At 63.4% G+C, this 22,719-nt stretch overlaps 1 protein-coding gene across 3 annotated transcripts in view; it reads left to right on the forward strand.

Moving 5' to 3' along the window:
• Positions 1 to 16,310, forward strand: part of PARVB (parvin beta) — a 79,797-nt gene extending 63,487 nt beyond the window's left edge. For all 3 annotated transcript variants that reach the window (XM_016135749.2, XM_036237634.1, XM_036237635.1), the window contains exons 9-13: positions 4,504 to 4,565; positions 6,793 to 6,861; positions 11,864 to 11,965; positions 13,984 to 14,056; positions 14,780 to 16,310. In XM_016135749.2, coding sequence (XP_015991235.2) covers positions 4,504 to 4,565; positions 6,793 to 6,861; positions 11,864 to 11,965; positions 13,984 to 14,056; positions 14,780 to 14,856 — 383 coding nt within the window. In that variant the 3' untranslated portion in view covers positions 14,857 to 16,310. The remainder of the gene's footprint in view (positions 1 to 4,503; positions 4,566 to 6,792; positions 6,862 to 11,863; positions 11,966 to 13,983; positions 14,057 to 14,779) is intronic.
• Positions 16,311 to 22,719: the final 6,409 nt, after the last annotated feature.

Here is a 22,719-nt window from a genome sequence, read left to right on the forward strand (position 1 = left end):
TTGAACCTGACGAAAGGCCGCCATTATTTGTCCCTAAGCTTTCTTAAGTGGGCCTTAAGCTGGGCTTGGGACATTTAGTCTTCACTATTTTTTTTTAAATAGTGGCTCAGTTCTTTTTAATGTCTTTATTATTTAAAAAAAAAAAAAAAGGCAGGGAGAAAAGACAACTGTCCCTTGTGCAGCTGCTCAGGACGCAGACCAGACAGGCCACGCAGCTCACGGGGCCGGCGTGGGTGGACAGGCGCCCGGAGTGGACAGGCGTCACGGGCAGCCTGGCTTTGCCCCGTGTCTGAGTGGAGGCCTGTCTGGGGGTGCAATGCACCTGCCGTACGGCGGGGCTCCCACCCCCACGGGTCGCAGAGGCTCAGCGTGGGGCCCTCGGAGCATTTTAAACCGTCGTCTGTGGATTTCGGTCTGTCATCACATCCGTGTTTGGGACAGGCCTGGTTTGAGGTTTGGGGAACTGGGGGCGAATCGGTCCCACTGGGGGCCGTGGCGGAGGGAGTGGACTCCGGGCGAGTGGCCGCGGCAGCGCTGTGGGCGACCTCCAGGGTCCGGCGCACAGGGTGGTGCCTCTGGGTGAGACGCAGTGTGGAAAGGACCCAGCCCCCGTGCCGGGCAGCACGGGAGACAGCTGAGCACGGAGTGGGGGCAAAGTTGCCGCGAAGCCCGGGGAGCGAGCCTCGTTCCGTTTCAGGCTCTTGCATGCGTGCGAGATGCAAACAGGCTATTAGTGGGTGACAGGCAATTAGTTCCACCCCCTGGTGGTTTTGCTGACGCAAACTCCAGGTCTCCTGGTTACCCAGACCGGCAGGCTCGGGCGCAGCAGGGCTGCGGGGGGGCGTCTCCAGCCCCCTCTCGCCCCTGCCCTGCAGAGACAGGCCCTCCCCTGGTGCTGGTCGCCTGCTGGTCCCCCGCACTTGGTTCCCGGGCACCGTCCTTGGGGCCAGGCCTCCTGAAGCTCCTCCGAACCCCTCACTCTTCTCCTCGTCACCCCCTGGCCCTCGCCTGCTCCCTGGCCTCCTGGCTCCCCGCGTGGCCCTTCCCGTGGCCCTTCCCGTGGCCCTTCCCGTGGCCCTTCCCGTGGCCTTCCTGCCCTCGCTGCACCGGTCTGCGCCTACAGCGCTCCCCTCCTGACCCCCCATGGCCCGCCCCCTCGGCTCCTCCAGCTCGGGCTCCCACTTCGCTTATCAGGGGACCCTCCCCGCCCCCCGCCCTGAGTCACCGCCTCTCTGCTCACAGGGACTGAGTTGCTTTGCTCCTCAGGCCACTGTTTACGCCCCTGGAGCCCGGCCCTGTGCCTGGCAGACACAAGGTACCAGGCGGTCCGGGGGTCCCGACCTCTCCTTCCTCCTCTTCTCACGTGGCACCTCGACCTGTAAGCGTCCCGAGGGCCGGACCGCGTCTTCCTCCACGCCCATCGCCCACAGCGGCCAGCAGCCCGGCTGCCAGAGTCACTGGCGGGCCCTCCTCGGCTAATGTCACCCCTGGGCCTTGCAAGGAGCCGTGTCCTGGGCCTCAGTTTGTCACGTGAGCTGGGTGGGGGGTCTGCTCTGCCTGCCCCCCCCACTCCCTCTCCTCATCCCCCCACCCTCCGCTACCACGGCTGTTCTGGCTGAGGTGGGGCGGGAGGCCCTTCCCTCCCCAGGGGAATTGGGGAGCTGCAGCCTGGTCTCCATGGCAACGGGTTTGCTGGCTGCCTTTCTCCACAGGCAGCCCCTCCCCCTGCCCGGCCGTCCTGGGGCTTTATTCTCCCCCCATCTCCTCGTAACCCACCCCTCCCCCCACGTCTCCCCCTTTGTCACACACGGCAGCTCCCGGTCACCTCCCTCTGGGCTCCTCGCCCCGCAGGGCCCGGCCCCTCCTGTCCTCCCCTCACAGGCCACTCTGGGTCCCTCGTGCCTCTCTGTGCCCTCTGACCCCCGTGTCCATGGGCCCCGGACTTGGGTGCGTCCAGGGACCAGGCCAGTAGTGTAAAAAAGGGCAGTGGCCGGACCATCAGGGGATAACGGGCAGCTGCCCCTCGGCCTCTGTCGCGTGGCGGTGGGGACTGGCGGGGTCTGGGACCCACCGCACGGTCCGCACCCCACTTCCGTGGGTGCTCGTTGACGCCAGGTGGCCACGTGCGCTCGCCGTGGCCCCAGCGTCCAGTTCGCCAAGAAAAGCCAGAAATTCGGAACTTAGGGATGAACCTTCCAGTTTAAAAAACGTCGACTCAAACAAAAACAGCTCTATCTGGGCCACACGGCCCAAAGGTTGAGCTTGACAGACCCCGGCGCGCCCTGGTTGGCTTGGCCCCTTCTTGTGTCCTTTCCGGCCTTTTGGGGTCCCCGTCCTCTTGGTGCCTCCTCGGGGTGCCCGTCTGCGTCCGGTCACCTGGGCCCCCTGCCTGTTTATCTCTGTGGCTGTCCCCAGGGCGGGGGCAGGACAGGCACTGTGTCCCTCTCCTCTGCCCTTTAACTGCTCCCCCGCGGGGAGGGAGGGGCCGTTTTCACCCCCTTGGCTGAGGAGCAAGCGGCTTCAGGGAGAGAAGCCGCCCGCCTGGGGTCAGGGGACCTTGAGGCGGGGCGACCGGGATTTGAACCCGGACCTGTTTTCGTTCCCGAGGCCCGGCACGCGGGGTGCGGGAAGGGCCCACCCAGCCATGTGCTATTGCTCCGATGCCCCCCCTTGCGCCCTGACTGTGCGCCCAGCAGTGGCCCAGCTAAAAATACCCGGCTGACGTCAAGCTCCACTCCGCTCCTGGGGTTCTTCTCAAGCCGCATTCAAAATCCGTATTTTTGCTTTGTAAAGATTAGCTCCCCCCCCCACCCCACCCCCCTTAGCAGACTGTCTTATTGAGGATAATCTGACTTAGACGATTATAGAAATAATTTGCAGTGGCTGCGGTCGAGAGGCTTGTGCAGGGCCTTTGGGTTACCCGCCCCCAGACATACGCGCACACCCCGTCCGCATGTTCACGCGTGTGCGCACCTCACACGCACACGCGCACGCACACGCGCACCTTCCGGCTCCTGCTGCTGCTTTGCCTGTCATCTTCCTTCCCTCCCCCGAGGGCTCGGAGGAGGCTCCCTGGGCTGGGTTGGGCTGGGGGGTCAGCTGGCCCCCTGCCTCCGCCCGGAGCCCTCAGCCCTCCCGCCCGGGGTCCCGCCTGCAGCCGCCTCTGACCTGCTTTCATGTGGCCCCAAGCGGCGTCAGGCTAGAGCCAGGCCCCCGGCCGCCCTTTACCTCCCGAGGGCCATGTGGACTCGGTGCCAGGGGCGTCACCGTGGGAAGGGGAGGGGCCGGTTCTGGTTAATCCAGGCTGGGCCGAGAGCGGCTGTGGGATTAGGCCGGGGCTGGCCTTGGAGGAGGTCGGCGGGGGACACGGTGGCCCTGCAGAGGTTCCCACAGAGGGGGACGTGTCCCCCGAAGAGAAAGTGCGGGGCAGGGTCCCCTCCGGCTCATGCGTTTGTCCTGAGCCCCGGCTGTGGGCCCTTCGGTGTCCGGGAGCCAGAGGCGGGGCAGAGAACCGCGTGACAGCAGGGAGACGCTGACCGATCGGGCCACAGTCGCGCAGCACTATGCGGAAAGGGCGGCAGGGTCAAGGGACAGAGTGACGGCGGGCGCCCCTCCCCGACGTCAGTGAAGGCCCCGCAGAGAGCTGACATCTGGGAGCAACCTGCAGGAAGGGGGGGGCCGGTGGACGGCAGGTGCAAAGGCCCCGTGGTGAGTGCGTGAGGAGCAGCAGCCGGGAAGCCCGTCTGTCCGTGGAGTGAGGTCAGGGTGGGCCAGCGCGTGTGGGGGGCAGGGGCCCGTGGCCCCGAGCCTGTTGGGTCCCAGGGGCCCAAGGGAGGGAGAATGAATTTTAAGAGCGATGAGAAGCGATCGGAGAGCTCTGGGCAGGGCAGGGATGGGGAGAAGGCGAGAGAGACACACGTCTGCCAGACGGATGAGAGGGGCGAGGGGGCGGAGGAGGGAGGGGGAGGGGCGGAGGAGGGAGGGGGAGGGGCGCAGGAGGGAGGGGCAAGGGGGCGCAGGAGGGAGGGGGAGGGGCGGAGGAGGGAGGGGGAGGGGCGGAGGAGGGAGGGGGAGGGGTGGAGCGGGGAGAGGGAGGGGCGGAGGGGGAGGGGTGGGCTGGAGGCCAAGGCCTCTGGGTGCCCGGCTCGTGCGGGGGCAGCAGCCATGACGACCCCGAGCCGCGGCCTGTGGCCTGTGCACTGATGGGCTCACCGGTCGACAGGGGTGTGTTGGGGGGGAGGGCGGGACCACGGAGGCCCTGGCCTCGGCGCGGTGGGGACGGAGGTCCACGTGCTCCCGTGTTTCGTGTTGGAAGACGAGCCGGAAGGAACCCAGAGCATCTTTCCGTGGACCTCGTGGGGTTCAGGCAGGAACTAGACAAGTCCGGGCAGGTGTGACCATCCCGAGGGGGGGACGCTGCCCCTCCCCTGGGGGGGCGGTCAGGTGGGAGCTCAGCATGTGTCCGTAACTCCCCCCTCCCCCATGTCTCTGCATGTCACACAGAGCGCGACGCCTTCGACACCCTGTTCGACCACGCGCCCGACAAGCTCAGCCTGGTGAAGAAGGTAAGGACTTTCTCACAGCGCGGGCTCCGCGCTGGGAAGGTGGGGAGGACGTTTGAAATCTCTGAAATGTTTGCCACATGGATTGAAGTGTAATTATAGTGAAAACGTACCTACAGTGCATAAAATTAGCACCTTTAAACTCCACATCTCCGCTCTGCTCCAACTCCCGGGGTGTCTTCCCGCCGCCCACCCGCTTCTGCTGAGCGAGCGAGGTCCCCAGCCAGCGGTGGGCGTGGGGCGGGCTGGGGCTGTTTCTAAGCACGTCCACCTGCCGGCTTTCGCTGGCCTCGTTGCCGCCAAGCTGCATTCGCTAAATGGGCCTTTGCCGGCACGGCTGTCCTGCGTGTGGGCGTGGCCCCTTTGCCCTTAGGCGGGCCGCCTGCTGGTAAACCTGTGGATGGCGAGAGCCTGCGATCCCGAGGCCCCGGAGCCTGACGAGCTGCAGGGGGCATCTGCAGGAGGCCTGTCCTGCAGAGGGAACCGAGGCGCGCCTCGCTGCGCGTGGACTTGCCTGAGCGCCTGCAGACAGCTTGCTGGGGACAGCCAGACGGCCGCGCTGTGAAACTTCAGGGGTGATCGTTTCTGCCCGAGACCCAGGAGAGAGTTCCAGATCACTCCCCGAGCAGGTTTCTTACTGCAGGACTTCTCAGGGCCTCTAACATACTAACGTGTGGAATCCTCCAAGAAGCCTAATAGGAAGCATTTTTCCCCAAACTTGTTTGTCAGTAGTGATGTTTTTTTGGGATAAGACACGTTACCTTCCTGGGGGACCCGTTTTTGGAAGATGCTGACCCAGGCTGGGGCAGTGAGGTGGTTAGTTTTTGGCAGCACTTTGTAAAAGGCCAGTGGAATGGTCCCAGGGCCCCAAAGGGCAGAGCGTCTGAGCCTCCTGGGGCCAGGAGGGACACACCTTGGGGCCTTGACGTGGGCCCCACTCCCACCCCAGCCATGCCCGGCCTGCCCACTTATCAGCTGTGTCACCTGAGGCAGATTATACTTGTCTGCCTCAGTTTCTCCATCTGTCAAGCAGGTACAGGCAGTCCCCACCACGGGGAGCCGCGACGGTAAAGTGTGCCCAGGCGTGTGCACGGGCCCAGCTCACGTCCGGCCACCGGTGTGGAACGTGGCATGTGGACCGTTAGCTCCCATCTTCCAGTAGATAATGAAGTGCTCACTCGTTTTTCGAAAAGACATTTTGGTCACTGGGACCCTAGCAACGAATGAGACAAAATCCTATCATTTGCCTGACAACTTCCTGCTTCCGGCCTGGCCCCCCCCACCCCCCTCAGTGAGAGTTGCCGTGTTAGGGGCTCCTCGTACCCCAGAGTAACCTCAGGGGTGTCCTGCCCACCCCTCCAGGTGTTCCCGGCATCACCTGCTTCTACTCTCTCGCATGCCCCCCGCATCCGGCCACGGCCTGGAGACGCCACGGGGTTTGCACATGTGTCGGCAGGGCCAGGCATCTGCCCCGCCCACCCCGCACCCCAGCCTGGCCCATCCCGGCTCACACGCTCCCCCGCAGGACTTCCAGGGAGCCACACGCCTCTCCTGGTCACTCGCCGACCCTGCCCCGCCGCCCGTTCCTCGTTCCTTGTGCTCGGCCACAGCTCTCCACTTCCCCGGCCTCCACTGGGCGTGTGCATGCAGAATTATGCGTGTCACAGGCCTCCTCCGGGCGGGCCTCCATCTGTGTCCCCAGCACCAGGCACCGCGCCTGGCCCGTGGGAGCCACTCTGTAAATTTGGAAGGAGTAAGGAAGTGACCTCACGTCCGGGGGCGGGGCGGGTGGGGTTGGCGACGGCGCCGAGGTCGAAGCGTGCCGGCTCCCCCAGGGAAGCCTGGGTGGAATCCCGCCGCTCGCGGAAACTGCGAGGGGGCGGCCTGGGCGGCCTTTCTCCCGCGCTTTTTTGTCGTTCGCGGTTACGTCTAGGATCCGTTTGAAAGTTCAGCTGCCTTCCGCTGACAGTGGCATCCTCCTGAAGGGCCCGGTGTGTCCGCGTGTGCACACACGGGTCGACACGGGTCGGCGCGTGGAGACGCAGGTTCCCGTCTCCAGCCGGATGGGTTTGGGCATTATTCCGTGAAAGCCACAGGCCGCGGCGAGAACGTTTTAAACATGCGCCTTTTGTTTGGGTAAACAGAGGAGGGCAGCGCCTCACGAGGCCCACGATGGGGCGGGTCGGCCCCGTGAGGGCCGACGCTCACGCCCCCTGTGTCTCTTTGACAGTCTCTCATCACGTTTGTGAACAAGCACCTGAACAAGCTGAACTTGGAGGTGACGGAGCTGGAGACCCAGGTAAGCGGCGTCCTGGGCTGAACGAAGGGCCCTCTGTCCTGCGTTGCTGGCAGCCAGCGCTCGCCCTGACCCCAGGGGGGCCCTGTGAGCGAGCCTGGGGCCACCTCGCCCGTGGCAGCAACGCCCGCCCGGCAGCTGAGATGGCCCCAGCGCCGGCCCCCGGCCTCTCCCAGCCCCTCCGCCTCCGATCCCCGGGGCTGTCGGAGCAGAGCGCCACGACCGGCAGCTGAGACGGCGGACGTTTGTTTTCTCACGGTCTGGGGGCAGCAGGTCCCGGCGTCCCCTGGGCTGGCTCCGTCTGAGGCTGAGAGGGGTAGCCTGTCCCGGGCCTCTCCTCTGGCTTCCGGGGGTTTGCTGGTGACCTGGACGTTCACGGGGTCGTAGGTGCAGCGCCCCGATCTCTGCGTCCGTCTTCGCGTGGCGTTTTCCCCGCGTGCGTGCCCCGTGTCCCGGTCCGCCTTTTCTGTAAGGACATCGCCACGTCGAATCGGCGCCCACCCTCCTGGCCGCATTTAGTCGATCACCCCAGTAAAGGCTTATTTCTGACAAGCTCGCATGCACAGGGACTAGGGTCTAGGACCCCACATACTGTACTGGGAGGGGACGCAGTTCAACCCAGAACACCCTCCGAGGTGCCATACCGCCCCTGCACACGGGCCCGTGCACGTGCAGGCCCCTCAGTCCAGAATGTTCTGTGCCCGCCGCGTCTGCTCTCGGCTGCCGTCCTCGCCTCCGAGCTGCGGCTGGCACGTAGCAAAGGCTCCCCGGGCATCCCCCACATGCCTGTGCACAGGATGCAGTTCCTGCAGTAGGTTCATAAGGTACGGTTGAGCCTTGAACACACGGGCTTGAGCTGGACGGGTCCACGCATACGCGGGTGTTTTTCCCCAGTAACTGTATCGGAAGCATTTTTGGAGATTTTCTTGCCAGCACAAAGCAATCCTGTTGCTGCTGCTTTGTTATCAATGCGTGATTGTTGCACCTGTCAGTGAACGTGAATTTCTCTTTCACGTTATCTTCTCATTTTCAATACCTAGCGTTAGTAATACACATCACACCTCCAGTGTGTTGTATCACATAAGGGGATATCGATGTCGGAAATGATGACTCTTGTAAACAGACAATGCTGACTCACGGCATTGATAAATACAACACACCAATGTGAATGCATTTCTCTCCCTCGTGATTTTCTTCACGTCTTTTTTCTAGCTTACTTTATTGTCAGGATACAGCATATAATATGTGGATTTTTGGCCCCCTTGGCCCCCTCACTGTTCAAGGGTCAGCTGTATGTCCCCACCCCCACTCAAAACGAAAGCTGCACCGTGAAATATGTTTTGAGCACTCAGCAAGCGTGGAAGACAAAACATAATTTCCCCGGGATTAGCTGGGCCGGACTTCCGAGCCTTGAGTTCTCGGATCAGCTCTAATGCACAGCTGATCCTTCCTAAATCCTTGGGTGATTGCATTCATCCTTTCTCTTTCGTTAACTTTTCTCATTTGCTTTTCTAATTAAAAACCTAATTCAGGTTCATTGTAAAAATGTCTGAAAGGGCCGATAAGCAAAACAAATAAAAATCATCTGCAATGCCGTCACCCGGAGATCACTGTGCTGGAGGTTTATTCCAGACCTTTTCTCTACGTTGATGGCTGATCGGATCAGCGTGGGTCTGTATTTGAAAGCCGAACGGTCCGCTTTTAATGTGTATATTTGTGCATCGTTGGCAGCCGCCTTTACTGTTTTTAGCAGTTTACTGGTATTGCACAGTTAGCCTCTGCTTCTTTGCCGTTTGCTTTATTAACAGTCTACGAGTGCTAACTGAAAAGTAAAAACCCTCCCTTGTCCCTCCCTTGTCCCTCCCCACGGTCGTCCGCCCCTGGGGTCGCTGACAATATCATGGTTGGATGTCTATTTTCCGGATATTTTATGTGCATGTGTGTGTTTTTTGAACGACAGTGGGTCGTACGGCACAGCGGTTCTGTAATGTGTGTTTTCTCAACGACCACATCGTGGGCACTGTTTTGCGCGTACGCGCGCGCACGTTTCTGGCTCATCTTTCCTCTGCGGCCTGGTCTGTCTTTCTGTGCGCATCACTTTGAACAGCTGCCTTGTGTCATCGAAGGCGGCTGGCTCTGTGTTGCATGAGACCCGCCCCTCACGCCGGGACGTCTCCTCTTGCAGACACCAGTGCGGTGAGCATCTTCGTTCTCGCCGTTTGTGCCTGTGCATCTCCTCAGGATAGACCCCGAGGCGTAGAATGGTCGGAGCAGAGAGAGAGACGCCGAGGGCCCGGGAGGCCTGACCGCCGGAAGCTCTCGCTGCAGGGCCGAGGACACTTCCGCGTCCCCCCTCGCCAGCAGCTCCCGGCTGTTGCGTCGCGATGAGCCCCCACACCCGTGTTAGCAGCCGACACCTTAGCCTCAGACGCCAAACGAATTTGCATTAACATTTATTTACTCGATGGCGCCCGTGTTCTCCCTATCACCGTACTGTATAAAGTAATCTCCTAAAAGTGTGTTTAACCACCGGTCCACCACAAGGGATCAGTGGCCACAGAAATGCAGTTGCGATGGAATCCGGTATTTTTATAAATATGTTCATCATCAAGGTCAGAGACCTGGGTTCAAATTCCTGCTCGGAGGGCGTGTGCGTGTGTGTGCGTGCGCGTGGGTGTGCGTGCGTGTGTGTGCATGTGCGCGTGTGTGTGTTAGTGCACTTTTCCTACTTTTTAAAGCCACTTTTGGGTCCTGGGCAGCCTCCCAGCTCTGTGATATGAGCCAGTTACTCAGTCCGTCCGGCTGTCTCCCTACACGTTTGAACGGCAGCCTGCAGCCTGGTGCGGCTTAATGGAGCAAATGCGTCTCAAGGTCGCTGTTGATGGTGGAGATGGCGATGGTGGTTTTTGGGGGGCTCCGTGGGGATTTCCGAGCTAGGCACCCCCCTGGCAGGACCCCCACTCTGTGTTTGTGCAGGTGGAGCACCCCACTCATTGTGGGGGAACCACCACGCTCTGCCGGGCACCCCCTTTCCTTCCGGTGCCCTCCCTTCGGCTCCCAGCTCCCCACCTTCCTGTGACGCGGTGGGCGGGCCAGGGCCGGGTGAGAAGGCGCCGCGGGAACGAGCAGACTCCCCGCCGGTCTCGGCCTCCGGGTGCAGCTGCGCCGCCTGCTCCCCGCACCTCGGTGGTGCGGGTGGGGTCTTCATTCACGGGCGACCTCTGGTTGTCTGCGGAGGGTCGGCGTGGGTGAGAGGGCCCGTGCCTTGGGCACACAGACGCGGCGTCACCCGGGGAGGACGCCAGCGCCTTCCGCCAGGGTGGACAGTGATGGGGTGCATGGGGCACACGTAATTCTGGTCTCGAGGAGACGAGGGCGCAGGGTCTTCACGGCGTGGAGCAGGAGGCGCTCGACACGCAGGCCGCGGGGGGCCGTTCGCCCGTCAGATCGCGTTAGCACCCCGGCCCCGGGCACCCCCGCCGCTCACCCCCCGCCCACGGGTCCCTCTGCTCCGGGCTCGGGCCCCGCTTCCCCTCCGTTTCCTGGGGACAGGGCGTTGTGCTGCTGCACGTGTGCGGTTTCGACTTTCCATCTTAAAATCGGGGGCCCGGGCCCCGCCTGAGATGGCCCGGGGGTGGGGGGCGGGCGTCGATTTTAGGACGAAGCGTCTTCTGTGCTCAGGCTCACTCGTCGCGGGAAGCGAAAGGCCTCCTGGCCCCCCCCGCCCTCCCCTCACCCCAGCTGTCCGGTCGTCCTGCCCGGCAGCTGTCTGTCGGGAGCCCTTTCTCGAACGACAGAAGTATTGTATCGCTGCACCGTGCACCACGGTGGCCTCCGGCCGCCCGTGGCCGCCAAGCGCGTGGCATGTGGCCAGCGTGGCTGAGCTGATTCTATGTGTTAGGTTATTTTTAAGCAATTGAACTTGAAGCGTTTTGGAGATGGGTCTGCATGACAGTGTGGATGTGCTCGAGCAGACGGACCCGGAACCACTTAAAAATGGTTAAGGCGGTAAATTTCGCATTGCGCGCATTTTGCTAAAGCAGAAAAGAGTAAGTCCGCAGCATCCGAGGAAAGCACAGGTGGCCAGTGGCTGCGGACTGGACCACGTGGCTCCAGCCATTGGAGGCTCGGGTCCTCACGCGTCCTCGGGGTCTGCGGCGAGTCCGGGCCCCTCAGGGACGCCATCTCTGTCCTCCGTGGGGGTGGCTGAGGCGTCCCTCCCCCTCCAGAAGCTGCTCGGCCACCTTGGTCTCTAGCGCTTTGTCTGCAGAAGGAGCAGCTGTGCCCTGTCCTGGCTTACGGGACAGGGGGGCCGCCTGCCAGAGAGTGGAGGCCGCCGTCCTCGGTCCTGGCCCCTGCTGCGGGTGGGAGGTGGTGCTGGCCCGGCGGCCGGAGAGGGGCTGGGGAGCTGGGGTGAGGGCTGCAGCCCATGGGGCTTTCCCCCAGCGCCGGCCCCGCTGCTCAGGGCCCCCGTTGGGGTGGACACTACATGCCGGGTACACACAAAGGGTCACCGTCACCAAAGCCTGAGGACAAGGACGCTTGTCCTGTGTCATGCGCACAGTGAGAAGGTGGCACTTGGGCAGCTGACGAGTGAGCAGGACAGGGCGTCAAACCCCGAACCGAGGCACAGGGCCATCGCGGGCTCGGCTCAGTGCCACCACTGACCCCGCCGGAGCCTCGGTGTGTGCGGGGTGCTCCCTGCCCCCCTGCTCCCTGATCTCCACTCCAGCCCTGAGAGGTGGGGGCCCGTGTGGTCCCCAGGCCAGCGGTGGGGGCCAGGCGCTGTGGCCCTTTCCACACAGCTGCACTCCAGCTCCAAACACGCATGGCCGCGTCCGGGCCCAGCGCGGTGCTCTGCAACCTGGTCCTGCCCCTGGTGGCAGGTTCTCCTGCCTCAACCGGAGAGGCACGGTTTTGCTTTAACACGCCTCCCTCCTTCCGAGCGGGCGCGCGGTGCTCCCTGAGTCACGCACGCGGAACGTCACCGAGTGGTCCTCTGTAGTTTGCAGACGGCGTGTACCTGGTCCTGCTCATGGGCCTGCTGGAGGACTACTTCGTGCCCCTGCACAACTTCTACCTGACCCCGGACGGCTTTGACCAGAAGGTACGTGCGCGCCTGCATCGTGGACGTGGGTTCTCAAGTGTAACGGCGCGGCGCGCGGCATCGGCCGGGCGGGACCCCTTGGGAGATGGAAAAGCCCTCGGCCGCGCCCGGCGCAGCCCCGTGAGGGGGTGGCCCCGCCGCCGCCGTCTCCGTCCCCCACTCTCGTGCAGCTCGTTCCCATGGTTTTCCCTATAAAACAATAGGGCATCTCCTTGAATGAGTGTGTGTGTCTGTGTGTATGTTTGCGTCCATTCCTGTGGATCGTTTCTAGGAACGTTCCTTCAATAGGATTGCTTGGATCGAAGGGCCTCACCCGTACACTGGGGCCGCTTGTCCCCGGTGCCATCGCCCTGTGTGGCGGGGCGCTTGGCCTCCCCCCACCTCCCGAGGCCTCCCCACGTCCAGCCGTCCGGCAGGATTTACTGCATCGCCCTCGGCAACTTGGCGCGTGGACTGACCATGTCGCCTGGATGCACGGACGTCTGTCCTTTTGGTTTCTCAAAGTGCTAGACCCGCGAGTCGGGGAGCCAGGCAAGCGGCGGCGACAGCCAGAGCGACCCCCAGAAACGGGGCCGGCATCCACCAGTCCGCCCGCCCCGGGCGCCCGGCGGGCCGTCTGCCCCTGGCCCAGCCGCTGCCGTCTCGCCTGCCGGGATGAAATCAGAGCGGACGGGACAGCTCCCGGCTCGTAGCGTCCACGGCGAGTGGGCTTTAGTTTCCAGGTCCTTTCCCCTCTGTCCCCTTATCTAATCCCCTCTGTCCCCGAGGAGGAAATGGAATCTGAGGCGTGTAAGAGACAGCCAAGGGTCACAGGTCAGCCGGGGCGGAGCCGGAAGGGGCCATTCCTATTCCAGAACCCTCTATTCTTCTCTCACCTGGCCAGCTTCTCAAAAACCTTTTTTGTGGCTGGCTCTTGACTGTGGCGTGGGGCGTGGTGTGCGGCCCGGTCCTCACTGGCCCGGGGTCTCGTTCTGCCATCGCTGTCAGGGAGGGTGGCCCCAAAGCCTCGTCAGGCATCGTCCGCTGTTGCGTCCGCCCTGTGCGGGGTCTGGGCTCGGGGGACATGTCTCTGCTGGGGCACGAGAGGTGGCTGGAGGTGCAGGCGAGGCCCTGACGGATGGGGGGGGGGGGTGGCCACTTCCTGTCTGGCAGTCTCCTCAGGGTTAGAAGAAAGCAGAAGGAAAATCTCGTTTCGACATCCGTCCTTGCCGGAGCAGGTGGCCAAGCGGACGGACTGGGCAGGGAGTGTCCCCCCGAGCTGGCCTCTCCGTGGGGTAGGGTGGGTTTCACGGCCTCGCCACGCTCAGCACAGAGGAGTTTTGAGAAGCCGCCTCTCCCCTGAGGTCTGGGTGCCTGACATGGACATTGTCCCCACCGGTGACCCGCCTGCGCCCGGGCCCACAGGAGAGGATGTCTGTTCCCGGGCCGGGCTGCTGGTCTGGCCCCGACGCTGCTTCCTGTCTCCCTCTCTTTGCCATTCTGGCTCCACCTTGACCCCAGGCCTGCTGTGCAGGTGCAGCTTAGACGAGCCATATGGTGGTGGGCCGGCGGCAGAGCGTGCACTTGCCCTTGGGGAAAGGCCTGCTCCGTGCTGGGGACGGTGCCCGGGGAGGCGTGTGTCTGGGAGCCGGCTCGCCTTCCCTGAACCCCAGCTTCTTTATCTGTGACACGGGGTTGCTGTCGCGTCTCATCGTGCGGATGGGCCAGGGCCCGGGGCGGAGCAGGCTCCCCCCACCCACAGGGACCCCCACCACCCGCTGGGCCCTCGAGGGCAGGCTCTGCGCCTCGTTCCTGCATTGCCTGGCCGCCCCCGGTGGCTGGCGAGGGGCGTGAGGTCCCGGCGGACATCCGCGCCTTCCCTCTGCCCAGCCCTGCATGCACTGGGTGCCCTGAGGCCTGGCAGGCCTCGTGCGCCCTCTGTCCGTGCCCCCTCCATCCCTGTCCTGTCGGAAGGGCGGTAGTGGGCGGCGGTGGGCCAGGGCAGCCTCGCTAGGCGCTGACTCTTGCATCCTTGGCAGGTCCACAATGTGTCCTTTGCCTTTGAGCTGATGCTGGATGGAGGACTCAAGAAACCCAAGGCCAGGCCCGAAGGTAAAGCCCCGGCGAGGGGCCCTCGGGGAGGGGCAGAGCAGGGCAGGGGGCGAGGCCGGGGCTCCGAGGCGTCTGGGAGGCCCCGAGTGGGTGAGTGGGTGGCTCGCCGGCCCTGCCGACCTCATCCTCCCATCCCCCCATCCCTCCATCCCCCATCCCCCCATGCTAGTTCTTTAGGAACCACTTAACTCCGAGGCTGTGGCCTGTGCCCACGGGCCTCGGGGTTGAACTCCGTGCCCAGGTGCCCGGGCTTGGGTGGGGGCCGTAGTCTCCTGACTCGAGAGCACGTGAAAGGCTCGCTGCGGTTCAGTGGCCCAGGTGGCCGCAAAGGGGGGCGCACCACATCCCTGCCCCGTGAGCACCCCCTCCCTGGCCGCCACTGAGCGGTCTGTTCCGAGATTCTCTAAGGCGAGGGGGCATCGGAGTCTTGGCTGTGGTAGGTCCCACGCCACGTAGACGCCGTCGGCCTGCGGACTTGTCCTGACGCCAGCCCTGGAGGGGACGGTGGCGCACCCCGTCCTGGCTGCCGCAGGTGCTCATCCCGCAGCGCACGGCCTGGGGACGCCCCCTGAGCCCCGCGTCTGGGGCCAGCGCTGCCCAGAGCATCCTGGATGTCTGCTCCGCGAGGGACCTGGCCCCCGTCCCGCACGCCCCCTGGCGACGGTTCCAGGGCCCCGGGATCTCGCCCATCCTCGCCGACACGCGCTCTGTTTCGCTCTGCAGATGTGGTGAATCTGGACCTCAAGTCCACCCTGCGGGTTCTCTACAACCTGTTCACCAAGTACAAGAACTTGGAGTGACGGCGGACGTGGAGACCACGGCGGGGACCTGCGCTCCGCCGTCCGGGGAGGCCCTTGGCGGCCCGCCGCGCGGGGGCCGTCCTCCCCCCACCGCCCCCCTGGCCCCCTCTCCTGGCCGTTGCTCTAACCTCCTCTCCAACCAGAAATGCTGGGGTCTGCACCTTGGTACTTGTCGGGGGCCCAGCTTCACCTGGGCGCCAGCAGGTGCTGAGTCGGCGGCTGGCGGCCTGGATGGAACGAGGGGCAAGAACAAGCTCGTGGGAGGGGAGGGGCCGCCCGGCCCTGGGAAGGCGTGTCGGCCACGCCCCGTTCTGGCGGAATCTCCCCCAGGGCTCTCCTTGGAAGCCCGGCCTTTTTAGAAACAAGCTTTTTGCAGCTTTAAAAACTCTCAAGTCCCGGAGGTTTTTGCTGTGACAGGAACGTTCGCCCCACGTTCCCGCTGCGTGGCCGCTCTGTGTTGCTTTCGCTTAGTTTTGGCGCACACGTCCAGGACCCAGGTGACCCAGCCGCCGCTGCCGCGGAGGGAAAGGCGTGCCGAAGCCGTTTCTGGATGCCTTGCTACCGCTGGGCTGGCCGGAGCTGGCTCTGAAAGGCGGCTGGCGGCCGCCCCACCGCAAGTCCCCATCTCGGGCCCCGATTGGGACTGGACACAGTTTTAAAAAGTTTTATAAAGCAGAGTGTATTCGTTTGCTGCGACCGCCATCACAAAGCACCGCCGGCTGAGGGGCTGAGACAGAAATTTATGTCTCACGGTTCTGGAGGCCGGAAGCCCACGGTCAAGGGGTCAGCAGGACTGGTTCCCTCGGAGCCTCTCTCCTCGGCGTGTCGATGGCCATCTCCTCCCTGTGTCCTCACACGGTCGTCCCTCTGCGTGTGTCTGTCCTGATCGCCTCTTATAAGGACGCAGGTCATGTTGCGTTAGGGCCCGCCCCAACGACCTCATGTAACCTTAGTCACCTCTCTAAAGACCCATCTCCAAATACAGTCACGTTCGGAGGTGCTGGGGGTTAGACCTTCAACAGCTGGATTCTGGGGGGACCCTATTCAGCCTATAACGGAGAGACGAGGTGTTTATCTGACTCCCCCAGGAGCTGGAGCCGAGCCTCCGGAGCCCCCACTGGCACCTCTCCCTGGGGTGTCTGTAAAGGAATGCTGCTCACACCTTGCTTGCCTGCCTCAGGAGATTCAGGAGAGAGGCGGGTATCCATCAGCGGGGCCCCAGGTGGTCCCGCGCTGTGGCAACGCCCCAGGCTCCTTTCCCAGCTCCCCGGCTGGGGTTTACGATGCGCCGACACCCTGGAGACCCCTGCACAGCAGTCTCCCCGGGGGCCTTTCTCATCTCCCCCATTTCTGAGCCCACCCCCCCCCCGCCCCTCTGCTGTAGATCAGAGCTGTTAAGTACGTCGTTCTTATTAAATCAAATGTCAAAGCTGAAGGTTTAAAAAAGAGCTTAACATTCTGTCTCCGCTGGCTGCTTCCAGGCTGGGGGCGGGTTCAGGAGAGCCGTCCCGATGGCGTCCCGATGGCGGCGGCTCCTCGGCAGGGGAAAAGAAATAATTAAAATGGCATTACGTCGTCTCCTGCGGGATGAGTGACATTAAAGAAGGGCATTGACACGATGGCCGAGGCTCGTCATGACATTCACAGGAGCACAGCGCCTGGGGCCCGTGGCGGCCCACCCACCTGGCCGGGTCACGGGCGGGCTTGGCGAGGGAGCCCGCAGCGCACAGGGAGCCACGGGCAGGCGGGGGCAGGGGGGGCAGGAGGCGAGGTCAGGATTTGGAGAGAACGCAGCCTTGGGGGTGTCAGCCCAGGGGGGAGCTCACCAGGTCCCAGCAGGGAAGGGGGGAAGTGGTTCCGGGGGGGTAGAGGGGGGCCGCTGAGTTTCCAGAGGCCGGAGCCCACTTCTTGCCCTCCGTGTTTCAAGCGGGAGCGAGAAAGGAATTGTGAGGCGTGGGGGGAGGGGGCTACACGCCACGTTCGCCTCCCTCCGCTGACGGGTCGGGGCCCGGCCCCAGCCGGGGTGCTGCCTTTCATCCAAATTCTCGTCGTCCGAGTCGGTTCGCAGGTGCGGGGTGCCTTCCGCACGCCAGGGGAGGCCCCCGCGTGCTGTGCAGGTCTTGTGGTCTCGCCTTCGCTGCCCGGCGTGGATCAGACTTCAAAGCATGGCCCAGACGGAAGCATCGGGGGCGCCAGTTCCTGGGGCAGAAGTCGGGGCGACCTCTGCCCTGGGGGTCGAGTCCTGCTGTGTGATCGACCCATCGTCCTTGTTGGTTTGGGGACAATTGTTGTCTGAGCATGAGTTCCGGGGTCGGGGCTCCTGAGGCGGCATCTTGGGGTAAGGTGGGCAGTAGCAAAACCTTAATTCCGGAACATTCTGAAACCTTTCCTCCTCAGCTGATGCACATTTTCGGTGAATTGTTTTTTTCTGAGGGGGACCCAGAGCCACAGGAACTAAGTGAAAGCGAGCTCAGGCTCCGGGAGGCCCGAGGGAGAATCATTCCCCATCGTCCATCCTCCTTCCTGGGGGTGCCGCCCCCTCCGCCGCTGGCCTTGGGGTACCTCCTTGCAGCTCTCCTGACCCCTGAACGGCCACAGGTCTTACGGAAGCGCAGGGCCCAGCCCCCACGTGCCCTCGCGTCCTAACTGGATGTGACCAGGAGCTTCGCCGTTTCAGAGCGACCGAATCCTCCTTTTACCCCCTTCATGAGCCAGTATTTCATTGTCTTTTCCATCATTTTGAGTGATGTTTCCTCTGGACTTCTGGATAGTAAATGAAGGCCGCTCAGACCCTGGCGTGTGGCTGCCCCGCCGGCCCAGTCGCAGAGAGTGGCGCGGCCACAGGGGACAGAGGAGGGACCGTGAAGGATGGGGGGACAAGCCCACCCGTCCGCCGGGCTCCAGACCTGAGCGGGAGCCGCCGGCGGGCCGCGGCCTGACAATGCCGCTCCAGGGAGGGGACTCCTCGCACTCGGGGACAAGGGACACTAGGTGACCCCCCATGGTGGCCTCATCTTCATGCCTCATGCCGGCCCTGCCGTCAGCCTTACCTGCAGAGGTCACGGGAGGCTCCAGGCGCATTGATCTTTTCTCTGTGACATGGTGAGATGGTGACTATTAATGTGTGCCTGGAGGGCAAGGCACGATGCTAGTTTAAAAATACCCAAAATGACAAAACTGTTGCTGGAAAGAACCCGGGCTTCGGAGAAACGCTTGGGTTCAAACCCAGCTTTGCTCCCATGGGACTGCTGGGGGCCTGATGAACCCACACTTTCCAGAGTGACCCCTTACCCAATTCATCCCTCCCTGCTTCAAAATCAGGGGCTATCTGGCAATGCCTGGGGACAGTTTGGGTTGTCGCTCGGGGAAGGGGGGTTCCTCAGTTGCTGCGAGGCATCCCATAATATGCAGCCCAGGCTCGTCTGCCCCCAGCCCCAAACGTCCGTCCATCATGCTGGGACTGAGAAGTCGCTGGGTCCTTGAGCCAGCCTGTGCCAACCTGTGCTTTCGTTGGGTGAGATCATCTGTTAATACTGATTGGGGTAAAAAGCCTTGTTTCCTGTGATGTTGGCTCTTTCAGGCCAGCAATGACCCCCAACCTTCCAGGGGTCTTCTGGTTTGTCCTGTTCGGGGGACATTCACTAAGGGTCTGGTCTGTCCACGCCGCTGCCCTGGAGCCGTGGAGACAGAGAGAGACAGCCCGTAGATAATTCACAGGGCGAACTGGACGAGGAGGGGTCCGGGGTGTGGCCGGGGACCGGTTGAAGCTGTGGGGGGAGGGGCAGCGAGGACCTGGAGAAGGAGCGATGGGGGTGGGGCGGGAGGCGGCCTCGCATGCTCTGATGCTTGGTCTTCATAAACGCTGTCTGCCTCCGTTCTCCTGGGTGACAGCCCTGATCTGATGGGACGTGCTCCCCGGAGAGCTTCCCAACTCCGCCTCTCCTGGGGGTGGGGTCTCCGCCCACCCAGTCAGGATCCCTCGTGGCCAGTGTCTGAGGAGCCGTGACAGTACGTGGCCACGTGCCTTCGGCAGAATTTGTAGGATCTGAGAATTCAGAAAAGAAAAGCACCTTCTGAGCCTATCGCTTGGAAGCCTTTCCCGGGCAGCGGCCACCTGGGCACTGTCACTGGAGTAAATGAGAGTGTCGTAGCCACCGCAGAGCCCGGAGCTCGCGGCTCCTTCAGCAAAGTCGGCGTCTTGTGGTTGGGAAGCTCGGGTTCTGTCAGGTTTCATTTTAAATGGACAGCCATCCACTCTTCGGGGGTGTAACGCGGTTCAGTAAATCGTTACTGTGCTCGCTGGCCGGCAGGGCGAGGCTCTGGCCTGGGGTGGGCATGTGGGGACTGCCTTGAGCCCAACACAGTCGTTTAGTCAATACGTGTTGTCCGAGTGTCCGGCCAGGGCCTGGGGTGCAGCAGGGACCAAGGGGGACACAGCTCCTGCCTCGGGCCCTGGAGGGCGGAGGGCGGGCAAGATCGTGCAGACGGGGCGAGTGCTGGGCGAGGGAGCCGGGGGCCGGGACGCACGAGCCCCGGGGAGGCCAGAGGCAGAGGGGTCGGAGCTGAGCCCCGAGGTCGAAGCCCCCTCGAGCTCCGCGTCCCCGTCTTGGCCGTAAGTTCCGTCTGGGAGGGGTGTCCCCTCTGTGCCCACCCCCCCAGACCCCCGAAAGGCCACCAGCAGCGACCCCTCGAATCTGCCGGCACGTCCCTCCAAGGCAGCAGAAGCTAACCTTGCCGCAGGTAAATAAAGCCCGCCCCTCAGCCTCTGCCCTCTTGGAACGAATGACCTCGATGCCACCGAAACCGGGGCGCCCATTCCGGGGGCAGCGCCTCCCGCGTCATTCCCGGGCCACCGCAGTGCAGCTGCATGCATCCCCAGCATCCTCCGGGCCCCCTCAGGGGAGAGGTCACGTGACATGACGGATCCTCCACCACACACCCCATTTTCACTCCGCGGAGCCCGAGGGCACTTTCGGGAACAACCTAGCAAGCAGCGAAGGGCCGCCCCCCAGCTCTTCCCGCTCGGGGCCTCCACCTAAGCCTGCTTGTCCTCTGGGAGAGTCTGGAACTGACTGTCGTTACCGGCCTGGGGGCCGGGAGGGGTGGCGGGGGTGGGAAGAAGAAGAATTAGCAGCCCCCTGAAAGACAGAGGTCATCGCAGGGGGTCCTGGCCGGGGCGTATCTGTCCTGTCAGATGGGGGTGGGGGTGGAGGGGGATTCACACTGGGGTCCCTGGACTAATCTGCAGGTCACTCTTCCAGTCTTAGACTTTGCTCCGTGTCACGATTCTGCACCGTCCAGGACTCTGCATCTGATTTTCAGCTCCCTGGGCCCTGCAGCCCCGAGAGATAAGGGGTCCTTCTAGGGCCGTCATGGGAAAACCCTGGCGCTTTAAACGGGCCTTGAACTGAAGACTCCTCCTCCCTTTTGTGAAGCTCTCTGGTGTGATAAGGAGCGAACGCGCCCCGGACCGTGAATAAACCGTGCTTGTCGTACCGTGTGCAGAAGCCGCAGCCGGGGACTGAACCGGGACTTAGTTCCGGGCAATTCCAGGTGCCTGCGCTGTCCCCATGTGCCACCATCTACCACGAGTCCACCCTGGTGGTCACTAGACCCCCCCCTGCCTTTAAACCAACCAGCACAAGCAACCGGACGCAGAGTCCCGTCCTGGAGGAGGCGTCGACGGCTTCCGGTGACAAATCCTATGGCGCTCAGATTTCGGTTGCAGATTGGAACCACGTTGGTGCTGAAGCAGAAAGGGACGGGTCACAGGAAGCGAGGCGGTCGCAGAGCCTGGAGGAGCCGGCGGGGGGTGGTGGGGGGAGACAGGCCCCCCACCCGGCAACAGCTCGGAATGAGGCTGGCTGCCTCTGCCCGGCCCCCGGGGCTGCTGGGGGACCCCTGGCTCCGGGGCACGCGTCTGGGGCCACGCGGTTTCCGCTCCCCTCTTCAGATGCACGCTGTGGCCCGTCCTGACCTCTGTGCGCTGCTGTGGCAGTGGGCTGCCTTCGCCCCTGGCTCCGTCTGGACTTGGCTAGCGGGAGCCCCGGGCGGGAGGAGGCGTGTGGAGGGGTGTGCGGGGCCCCGTGCCTGGCCGCGGGCTGGCTGCGCCCTGCCGTCACAGCCCCTACCCTGGGCCCCTCTTAGACGCCCCGTAATTCCCTTTCCGGGCTCTAGCATGCACTCGCCCCTCCGGCCCTGTGGGCCTGGAGGTCGTGACAGGCCCCTCCCGGTGCTGGGTGCAGCCCCTTCCCTCCTGGGCTCCCTTAACCCTGCCCCAGCTGCCCCTGTATGACTCGCCCTCCGGCTCCCGCATCCGAGCGAGCCGTCTCTTTGCTGCCAGACTCCGGTGCTGCACCTGCCCGGCTGCGATCCAGGCTCAGTGGGGTCCAGAGCCACGCCGTGCCCGCCACGCCTGCCCCAGCGAGGTGGCTGTCCGGCCACGGCTGCCTCTCGCCCCTCTCCGTCACGGGTCCCCGTCTTCACGGGGGCGTCGGAAGGGCACGAGCTGAACGACGTGCTTCTGCGTCTCCCGCCGCAGCCCCTGCCTCAGAGGCTGGGCTCCAGCTAAATCGCCGCCCGTAAGACGGCGTTTGCTTCATCATCAGTTCCTCAGAAAACACAGCGATAGTACCGGCCCTACTTGTCATTTTTGTAACTTCTCGTGAACGACCCCACTTCCCCGCGCCCGTGCACCCCTTAGTCCCACTTCCCGCCTGCTCTGGGCCCCCTTCTGCCTGATCTGTCAGCGGAGGGAGGTTGGTTAGCTTCCCGGTCGCCTGCTGCTGTGAAAATTCATGCGGATTCGCACCAGACCAGCCAGGTGCGGCGCGTCCTCTGACGGTCCTGCTGTGTTGGGGTCTCTCCTGGTCGAACTCTAGACCTTTCCACAGGCTTTTCCCTCCACTCAGACTAAAGTATTCACCCGTCTTCCTTAACTGGCACACTTCTGCTCATCCGTCAAAGCCCACCTCACCTCCGGAAAAACTACTTCATCCCCTAGGCAACGGCAGCCATTATTTATCCCTGGCGCCCACCTTACACCGGGCATCGTTCTAGGCTGCGGTAAGGAATCAGAGAGAGGAATTACTTTAGATGAGGCAGTTAGGGAAGGCTTCCTGAGAGAGGAGGCATTTAGGCAGATGACAAAGATAAGGACTTAGCCATTTTAAAAGCTGGGGCAGAGGGAAGTTGGGAAGTGAGTGTCAAGACCCCAAAACAGGAAGGCCTGAGGCACTTTCAAGGAACAGAAAAGGGCGGTCAGCGTGTCTGGGGAGAGGGGGGTAGGGTGGAGGGGGCAAGCCAGGGCAGGAGAAGTCAGGGAGTAAGGATGGAGCTGTGTCAGTAGGCCGTACTGAGACTTACGGACTGGGCTGCACAGGACGGATTTTATTTTGAGAGTTACTGGACGCCACTGGTGAGTTTTTAGTGAATTGGCACATGAAGCGGCTGCTCCTGTTGCTTGTAGAACTGGAGAGAAGCCGGCAGCCCCTGGTCCAGCCAGGAGGCTCCGGCGTGGGCCAGGCGGGGCCTGGCCTGGTGGGAGTGTGGGGGTGGAGGGTCCACCTGCAGGCGGAAGTGACAGTTCACTGATGGTGGGGACGTGGGGCCTCGGGGACGCTGGCCCCCAGCTTCTGGCCTCAGTGGCTGGGTGGCCGGAGCTGTCACTTGCCGACAGGAAGGCTGGGGAGGAACTGGCTTGGTTTGGGTGGCCGGGAGGGGAGAGGGAGAGAAAGAAGAAATATTAAGTCTGAGCTGCCTGCGGGGCACCCGGGGGCTGGGAGGTGTAGCTGGGCCTTGGGGCTGGGGGTGGAGGCGGGGGGGGGGGGGGGGGGAGCAGAGCTCTGCGGGGGGTCTGTCCAA

The sequence above is a fragment of the Rousettus aegyptiacus genome, unplaced genomic scaffold, assembly GCF_014176215.1.
Source record: "Rousettus aegyptiacus isolate mRouAeg1 unplaced genomic scaffold, mRouAeg1.p scaffold_m13_p_2, whole genome shotgun sequence".
Classification (NCBI taxonomy): Eukaryota; Metazoa; Chordata; class Mammalia; order Chiroptera; family Pteropodidae; genus Rousettus; species Rousettus aegyptiacus.